General features: G+C 35.4%; 2 protein-coding genes across 2 annotated transcripts in view; one reads left to right on the plus strand and one right to left on the minus strand.

Annotated features, from left to right (window-relative positions):
- Positions 1-2,184: 2,184 nt before the first annotated feature.
- Positions 2,185-5,316, plus strand: Cbr-cpin-1 (the record flags this gene model as incomplete). The annotated part of the gene is made up of 7 exons (XM_002632862.1): positions 2,185-2,493; positions 2,940-3,025; positions 3,080-3,434; positions 3,514-3,652; positions 3,780-3,898; positions 4,988-5,101; positions 5,164-5,316. The coding sequence occupies 7 exons, from the start codon at positions 2,185-2,187 to the stop codon at positions 5,314-5,316; spliced, it is 1,275 nt and encodes a 424-aa protein (XP_002632908.1).
- Positions 5,317-5,368: 52 nt separating this feature from the next.
- CBG21662 overlaps positions 5,369-9,811 on the minus strand; it is a gene marked incomplete at both ends in the record, with an annotated part of 12,012 nt that continues 7,569 nt past the window's right edge. The window contains 3 exons of the mRNA XM_045235248.1: positions 5,369-5,702; positions 7,477-7,605; positions 7,773-8,020. Of these exons, the coding sequence (XP_045097396.1) occupies positions 5,369-5,702; positions 7,477-7,605; positions 7,773-8,020 (711 nt within the window). The remainder of the gene's footprint in view (positions 5,703-7,476; positions 7,606-7,772; positions 8,021-9,811) is intronic.

The raw sequence follows: 9,811 nt of genomic DNA on the forward strand, positions 1-9,811 counted from the left end.
AACTATTTTTTCCATTTCTTCAAGTTAGCAAAGTCTTCAGAAGACGTTTTTTTCTCGACTGGTTTGAAAATATGTATTCTGAGAAAAGAGGAAACATGTATCAAAGGAGATTTGATGCGCCATATGCACTTGTCACATTTTTGATGGATAAAGTGCATGAATTTTAAATGGAATCCATTTTTCATGTATTTCATCTTTTTGGAACTTTTTCGGATGAAAGTTTGAACTATTTTCATTTTGTTAATTTAGAAAAACACAGCTTTGAAAGTTTTGCTTGATGGAATTTTTTTCTGTTTCGATTCTTTAACACATATGAAAACAGGACATAAGCTAACAGGGATCTAACAAGGGAAGTCGTTTTAGAAAGGGGTTGAGAATTTGCTTATTTTTTGACAGTGGTTAGTTAACACCCTTGTAAACCTCCTGTCAAAATCTGTATATGCACTTTTTTCAAAAATGCTGAAAATTTTAGTCTGAAAGTGTCCAATTTCTTAACCATTGTAAACCTCACTCTCCTCTGTGATATCGCCTCCTGCGACCTCCCGGGAACACCGTTCAGTTGTACGCCCGCGCGCTCTTATGTTTTCATCGGCGAGGTGGCTCAGTGGTTGTGGGCGCGGGTGATTAAACTGAAGGTCCGAGTTCACTTCTTTCCTTTCGAAACTATTTTTGCTTTTTTTGATCAATTTCCTAGGCACCTGTTTTGGTCTCCACGATAGCTTTCTGCGCGATGGGCAAACCCATTCGAAATTTCCGCCGAAATTTTTTTGTTCAAAATTTTTTAATTTTTGTATAGAATGTGTTTCTGTGAGTTCTTATTAGTTTTTCATGATTTTCCTGCCCTTTTTAGGCCAAGAACAATACAAAACCACTCATAATTTACAGTCATCTCTCGATTTTCAACCATTCCAATAATTGTTTTTCGAGGTATTTCGAGTCGAAAAAGAGCAGGAGATATATGAAAAACTAATAAGAACTCACAGAAACACATTCCATACAAAAAAAAATTAAAAAATTTTGAACAAAAAAATTTTGGCGGAAATTTCTCCCATCAAAAACTTTGAAAACTTCGAAAAAATTACATTGAAAAAAAACGTTGATTTCTTCATCTAAAAGTTGAAAATTCGGTAAAAATTTAAAATCTCGCACAGAAAGCTATCGTGGAGCCCAAAATAGGTGCCTAGGAAATTGATCAAAAAAAGCAAAAATAGTTTCAAAAGGAAAGAATACACAGGTAGAGGGGGACTGCTGAAATACTGCTAAATGACAGCTGAGGAGGCGCAAACTGGCGAATGACTGCTAGTTGGCAGCCGAAGGAGAACTGACGGACCGTCGACGGACCGTCGACGGACCACTAACCACTATCAAAAATAAGCAAATTCTCAACCCCTTTCTAAAACGACTTCCCTTTTAAGACCATGTTGGATCTTCTGGACTTGAAAAAGAAAAATCACCCCAGATTTGAGCCATTTCTCCACATTCGAACTCCGTTTCTTTCTTCCAAAACTATCCACATTTCGAACTTCCAAATCGTCACAGATTACCTGAAAACTTGATTTTGCTAAAATTTAAAATTTAAGGTTAATTAATCTTTGTTCACTTAAAGCATGCTGTCACTACTTTGATTGGTACTGATTTCTTTAGTTACCGTATACGCCAGTTTCCCACGATCAAGAACCGCAAGAAAAATACTATTCCAAGTATAACCCCATTATGAAACAGCAAGCAACTTTGTGGTGATTTTCTTGAAATTGAGCTCAATATTGAGAAAAGTTCTTTAACTTTTAAAAATGAGCTCAATATAAAAAAAAAATATTTAAAAATATAATTCACACTACAAAAGTTCGCAAAAACACCATTAAGTATTCCAAAAAATCACTCCATAAGACTCTAAACGAACGTACCCCTATAATTGCACTTTGAGCTCAATTATCTCAATTTCTGTAAGTGATATCAAAAAGTGGTAAACTGACAAAATGTTGCTCATTTTATGATAAATATTTTGTCAGTTGGCCACTTTTTTATAACTTTTACAGGAAATGAGATATATGCGCTCAAAGTTGAAAGTTAAGGTGTCGTTCTAGTAGAGTAGTCAATGAGATTGTCCAATCAATATTAAACCTTGCTCGTTTTGTTCTTATGTTTATGATGAAACAGCACTTCTTAATTTTTTCTATTTTTCAGATGAACATTCGCGGAAAAACTCTACATGTAAAATACGCCTGGATTGACGGAAAAATCGAGAAAAACGTTTCCATTTCCGTGGATGAATCCGGAAAAATCGTAGAAATCAACAAGAAAGTGTTCGACGACAATGTTCATCTGAGCAATCATCTTCTAGTGCCAGGATTCGTCAATACGCATTCTCATGCATTTCATCGTCACTTGAGAGGCAAGTCGGAAATCGGAAAGTCGGCAGCTGACACATTTTGGAAGTGGAGGGATAATATGTATGGATTGGTTGCTGAGGTTACCAAGGAAAAGATATATCAGGTAATGGGGAAGCTTAGAAATGTCACATCGTTTTGGTAGATTGTAAGGTGGACAGTTACAATAGTCAGTCAGAGGTCTGGACATATCGTGAGCGCATTATGAATATGAATTTTGCCGCTCATGGGAAACTGTGAAATTTTTTAAATCTAAAATGGGAACTAGTTTTTTGCTTCAGAAATTGTTTCCAGTGTCAGTTTTCAAAATGGCTGAAAACTACAATACCGTAAAACCTGTAATATAATGACCCCTTGACGTTCAACTTTGGGCTAATTTATCTTGGTTTCCGTAGAAGGTGTCAAGAAGTAGTCAACTAACAAAGTATTATTGGTATTATGACAAACATTTTGTTAGTTGACCACGTTTTGATAACTTTGACAGGAAACGAGATATATGTGCTCAAATTAGACAAAAATTAAAAACCTTAATAAATTCCATTTAATTTCCAGTACTGCTTATCGACCTTCAAAGAAATGATCAATGCCGGAATAACCACTGTTGGAGAATTTCATTATGTGCATCACTCGGAACAAAAGTACGACTTTCTGTTTCGTAAAAATTTCATTTTCCAATGTTATGTTTTCCCCAGATTCGATTTGGACCAATCGGTGATTCAAGCAGCCATCGACTCTGGAATCCGTATCGTTCTTCTTCAAACTCTCTACGAACAAGCCGGTTTCGATAATCCGGCTGTTCATCCGGTCCAAGAGAGATTCATCTCGTCCTACGAAGATTTCATTGAGAATTTAGAGATTCTGAGAAAGAGACAGGAACATCCTAGAGTTCAAATTGGGGTGGCTGCTCATTCTGCACGAGCAGTCCCATTTGAGAATATCAAGCGACTTTTTGAGTTTGCAAATGGTGAGAAGATCCCGTTTCATATTCATTTGGAGGAACAGCCAAAAGAGATTCTAGACTGCCAAAAGTGGATCGGACAGAAACAGGTTAGAAATTCGTCAACCCATCATCAATTTCTCTTTAAACTGTTTTCAAAAACACTACGAAACCGAAAAAAAGTTTCAGGGACCAAGTGACATTCTGCTATCTCAAATGCAACTAAACAAATATTTCACCGCGGTTCATGCCACATTCACTCCTGCGAATAATATGGTTCAGTTCTCGAAACTCGGAGCGAATGTCTCGATTTGTCCCTGCACGGAAGGTAAGTTTTGAATTAAACTCATTGTCACTCAAGAAACAAGATTTAGCTAACTTTAGAGATTATGAGAAACAGATAAGACAAAATCTCATTTTGAATCAGCTTAGAAAATTCGAAATTATGATTCTAGGATACCTCGGCGATGGAATTCCACGAATAAATGAGAACCTAAAAATCAGTTTTGGAACAGATTGTAACAATCGAATCTGTTTTTTGGAGGAGATGAGATGGGCGTGCTTTTCGCAGCAGGTGAGCAATTTAATGAAAAGAGAAAAGGATTAATTCGTAAATTATCAAAACATGATGGAAATTAGAAAATTTAGGGATTTATTGAAACTGAAAAAAAGTTGGAGCGTTTTAATACAGTACCTGGCAAATGTTTGATAAAGCAAGGGGGCAGGATATATTTTTTGAAGTTAGGACATGAATTCTGACGCAGCGGTGTACAAGGCTCAGTGTCACACTGCCTACAGCTATCATGCCCGATTTTAGGTGTGTAATCAAGTTCCGTCAACCAATGCGCATTATATGAATTATAAAATTTACGAACTTATTAAAACTGAAAAATTTTGAAGCGTTTCATTTGAGTTGTATTGATTTTAAGAGAATCACTTGAGTGGTACGGTCTGATGACAAATTAGAAATCTATGGTCAAGTTGTTGTTAGGTTTGAATTCAAAGCAAGTAAAAAAAATTAGCAATGCTCATATTGCTATCAACCAGACAAAACAACAGGGACAAAATTTTGAAAAATGCTTATCTTGAAACGTCTGTTTCTGATTTTTCTCGTTTTTTACCGGTTTTTTTGGTAGTCACACTTAGAGCCTGTCTGAAATGATCTCAATTCTTGTTCAATGTACCCAGTTAAGATAAATATAAGTGTACAGTACCGGCTAAAACTGTCATTAAATTTTTCTTGGAAAATTTTCAGGGTTACTTAACAAAAATAGAACTTCAATTTTGTAGTTGGCAGCACTCTCGTACAAATTAATCCAAAGGAGATGTACCGCTTGAAAGTTTCGCAACTTTGAACTCGGTCATATCGCAACTTTGAACTCCGCAAGTATGTAAAAAATGGTGTAATGATGACCGATGTAATAGATATTTTGACACTAAAATATTCCTACTATAACCACTCAACATCAATGCCGTAAAAACTACAAGGTGTCCCTGCTAATTGAATGCCGCCCTCTATTAGAACGTTCTCCTAGATGTGTATTGAGAAATATAATTCCACCCTCCAATTGACCTCCATCTCAAAAAAAAATACGATGTCTACTTTTGTATTTCAACCTGAAAATTCTAACTCCTATGTTTAATCCATTTTACGTCTTGTTAGATGCTCAACAACTCTCGAAGTGTGTGTGGCCTGTCGCCAGAAAAACTTCTCCAATGTGCTACAATTGCCGGAGCACGCGCCTTATCTCTAACCTCAACTACAGGAAGTCTTGAGGTAAAAAACAAAAAGCAAAGAGAGATAACAAATCTTGACCTCAATGTTTACTGTTTTTGCAGATTGGCAAGTACTTTGACGCTGTCTCGTTTTCTCTGGACTCTCCACTTTTCGCCAACTCTCTCGCCGACACACTCATTGATTCTCTAGTGCTCTCGGCTGGAAATCGCGAGATTTCGCATGTTTTTGTGGCCGGAGTGGATAGGAAAACATAAAAAGAACATATATTTTTTGAGAACTCTTCTCTTGTTATTCGCTGTAGAATTTTTAAAATTTTTTGTAAAAACTAACCGGGGGACAAGTCTCCACACAGACATCTATCGAACATTTTATTCGAACTCTGCGGGATCCATCGAATCGGAAAACTTTCATTTTAGTCGAATAAACGTCGTCTTTTTTGACAACTGGGTCGTGGAGAAGGCGGTTGCGAACTTTTTCTTCTGGGCATCTGGAAAAAATTGGAGTTGAAAAAAGTTTTTTTTTAAATTTGGTTACCCTTGATAAATGATCTTGAGAGGTTCCGGATGGGGTGGTTGACCTCCGACACGTTCGGCAATACATTCGTTTATAAAGAATCCAAGATTTTCGGAATGATCGATGACTGAAAAAAAAACTTTTTTTTGAAGGATGAATTATCAAAGTGGTGGTTTTAGAACATAAAGAAAAAGCCTAAACCTGTATTAGAAGGGCCCCTTTAATAGAAGGGCCCCGCAATAGAAGGGCCCCAGTAAAGAAATTTCAAAAATTTTCCCCCTTCAAAATGTGCCTTGAAATTCAAAAATTGCCGTACTGTTTCAGTGAAAAATATTCCGAGAACTCTACAATTTAATAGAAATTCGTTGAAACTCTATTTTTCCATGAAAATCTTGCTGAATTTTGGTGAAATTGGCAGGTTTTCATGAATTTTGAATAAAACTTTGTCGAATATTTTGATGCGAAATTTCAGAAAAAACTGACCGGAAAAATAGAAGGGCCCCCTCTAACAGAAGGGCCCCTGTAATAGAAGGGCCCTCCGGAGATACCATGGAAAAATAGAAGGGCCGGCCCTTCTAATACATGTTTTACTATATATTAATTTCCTAGTTGTTTCTATTTATATTGAAACATCTCACTGGAAAAAAATGTGTCAAATTGGCCAGATATCTTCTCATGGAAACTGTTTGAAAATTTTGGCAAAATTCAAAAAAAAAATTCAGTTTCTATGAGGGGATTTTTATGGTAGGAATCACAATTTTTCAGTTCCTCCCCAGGTTGTTGGAATAAATTCATAAAATCCTTATCACAATCAAATTTTCTTATTTCCTATGATAGAACGCCACCTGAAGTTCATAAGATCCTTCTAATGGAGCGCCACAGCTTTCAGATTCGAGCTAATTTATCTCAGTTCCTGTGAAAAATATCTAAAATGTGTCAATGCATAAAATGTTCAGCATAATGTCACCAACATTCTATCAAATGACAATTTTGACATCTTTTACAGAAATCAAGATAAATTGAAATAAAGATCAGATGAGATGAACGATTAGAGGCCTTTCTTTTACAGGTTTTGAAGTAATTAATTTGCAGCATATAATTATTCTGGCAACCAACAAAACGACAACATCAAAAACAGAAGACAATTCAAATTATATTTGAAACACTAGAAAAATTTAAATCTGGAAATTCTTAACTGAAAATGATTATGAGGCGAATTTTACTGTAACATCATAACTTCACATGAAACTGAAGTTGCAGTCTTGTTTTTGAGAAAAAATTTAAAGCTCTGATAGAACATCGCGCTAGATTTACACTTGGACCTCAATTTTCTCGATTTCTTTAAGAGATATCAACATTTTCTAAAATTCAAAAATGTTAATGATATGTTAATGAAAAGTTTTTTAGTCCACACTTTTTTGTTATCTTTCACAGGACCTGAGATATATGAGTTCGAAGTTAGAAGGGAGGGGGTTCTCTTACTGCAGGTTTTGAGGTATTAAAAATTTTCACAAGTTATCTCTTGATCGCTTTGCAAGGTTTTCATTTCATGGAGAGAATGAATGAAACACAATGTATTTAAATTATCGCCTTAAAATTTAAAAAAGTTTATGAAACGGGTTTTAAAATTTACAGAAAATGAATCTCTGCAGCTAAACATTCATTTTATATGATTATGAAAATAACTGACTTAATTGAAACGCAAGGCTGTGCCACCGCCGGCCGCGGGTTTCTGGAAAAGGTACTTCTAGGATAGGTAGGATACGGCGACCTAGCGGCCCTGGTATTTTCTGGGTTGCTGAATGTACTTTCGGAACAACGGGCTGATTAGTCAACGGCAATCTAACCACGGCCTCAATCACGGCCGGCCACGGCCACGATTTGCACAGCCCTGTTGATACGTTAAAAAATCCTCACCTGTCCACCTCAACGAGACTTCGGCTCCCAACGGAACCGTTGTGACTGCTTGGCCATTTCTGACAATCTCCATCAGAATTTTCTCACTTTTCAAGTCCCCTTCCACTTTTGGTCTGGAAAGTGTTTTTTCGGTTTTACCATTTTTTCAAAGTTTCAAATTTGACATCGCTCATAATTAAAACGAAGAATCAATGACCGAGAAAATAATGTTTCGAAGAGCATGGGTCTTTTTGGAAATGTTAAAAATCTCGTTGACAAGGTTTTATTATATTGAACTTACTTCAACGCAGCCAACTGATTCTTGTCTGCAATTTTTGAAAAATCACACGTCACTTGGAATGTTTTATCCTTTGTTGTCACCAATGATGGTGTCTTCATATCGTTTCTCTCCACAACCACATTATATTCCCATTTGTGTGGTTCTGATTCAATTCCTCCGCATTTTGAGTCGTCTTCTGTTGGAAATGGAATATGTAATTCGGCAAAAGTGGAATTGGAGAATGGTTGACGGCAACTCGAGAAGTGATCCTGGAAAAGTAATAGATTGGTGCAATGTATGAGTTCGAAAAAGTTCTCTTTAAAAACAACTAAAGGTTTTGAAAGATAACATTCAAAAAATTTCTAATGTTTCAAAAAACTATTAACAGAAATCTGTCTTTCGAAACTAAGCATTGGATCCAAGCGTTGATATTTCATGAACAACCTAAAAGACATAAAGTAATTGAAACAGACACTATTTTTATTAAAATTAATGAAAAAACCATGTTTAAAAAAACGGGTCATTGAGTTCTTGTTAAGTTTCTATGAACATCGCTATCATACTGATGAAACTTTTTGACAAAAAAGTTTTTTTCCGACAGAAAAATTGCGAAAGTCTGGGAAATAACACTATTTTCAGGTTACGGTATGTTTCATTCTGAAACTTTTGGGAACTACCTCCAGCGTTTCTGTTTCATTTAAGTAATTTTTGATACTAATACACTACGTAACATATTTATAAGTTCACTTTAAATTTTGAAATTTTTCGAAAACTGTGAATATGGACTGAACAGGATATGATTAAAGTAAATACTAATTCGGATTGTCAATTAATGAATACCATTTTGAGACCGCTACCATTTCTTCAATTTGGCAAAATTGAAAAAATCGAAAAAATGGCTCGAAAAAACGTCACATATAAGTTCACTTGAAACAATGAAAGATAACTGAAAACACAGATTTCAAAATGTAATGAAAATACGAAATATAGCAAAAAGGGATCAAAATGTATTCATTAATGTGAAAAATTTGGTTGTATCTATACTCAAAATTGGGCCACATTCGTTTTTGACAAACATGTGCTGAAAATAAAGTTTTTCGTTAATTTTTCTTATTTTAGCTCATTTTTACCACTATGTTCTGAGTGGTACTGCATCTTTCTAGGTAGGCACCTGATTGAGCTGACTAGCATAAGAGGAAGCCATTTTAGTGTTCATACAGGAACATACATTGAACTATGAAAACCTGTATTTTGGATTCCCGGAACCATGCAACATTTCTGACAGACATAGTTTCAAGCATAAAAATATGCAATGCGGAAGCCATGTTCACAGTGTTGTTTAGTAAGGAAGGAGTCACGAATTCTATATTTTCTTCTTGTAATCATCCTTGCCACCTTTTGAATTTACACATAGAAAATTTAGATTGTTCAAAAAGTTCCACTCTACACATACAATAAACCTTTAAAAATGTCATTTTTACAAAATCTACCGATTTTTAAGCTCGTATACTACCCCCAGAATCCATTCCCTTGATTTCAAAGTTGCTGAAAACATTGGAAATGTCCAAATTTATGTTTTTGTAGTTGATGTCCCTTTCCAAAGCATTCATTGTAGAAAGATATACAGTACCGTATAAAAGGATGTAAACGTAAGGCATTTCGTCAGATTTTTCCCCTCAAAGTGGACCTATCGGAATGAAACTTTTCAAATATTATGTCTGCACATGCATAAATACTTATGCTGAATCTCATCAAAAAATCTCAAGGAAAAAACATTCTAGAACTTTTTTTTGGTTCTCCAAAATTTCGAAAAAAAACTTTTTTTTCAAAATTCTACAAAATTGGGAAGTTGGTTTTTTGTGTGTTTACAATAAGCATCTTGCTACGAAATGTCTTAATATTGGTGAAAACGGCAAAGTCGATCATCCGCGTTACTTCTCCAGAAAATGTGTGTCCATCAGAAGCTGCATAGGAGTGATTTTGGAATACACTGCCACTATTTCGTTAGATTTTTAAGTTCTCGATACATTTTTTGTATGTTCTGATTTAGTAGAGGTAGA

The sequence above is a fragment of the Caenorhabditis briggsae genome (genome assembly GCF_000004555.2).
Source record: "Caenorhabditis briggsae complete genome, chrIV, whole genome shotgun sequence".
In the NCBI taxonomy this organism is placed as follows: Eukaryota; Metazoa; Nematoda; class Chromadorea; order Rhabditida; family Rhabditidae; genus Caenorhabditis; species Caenorhabditis briggsae.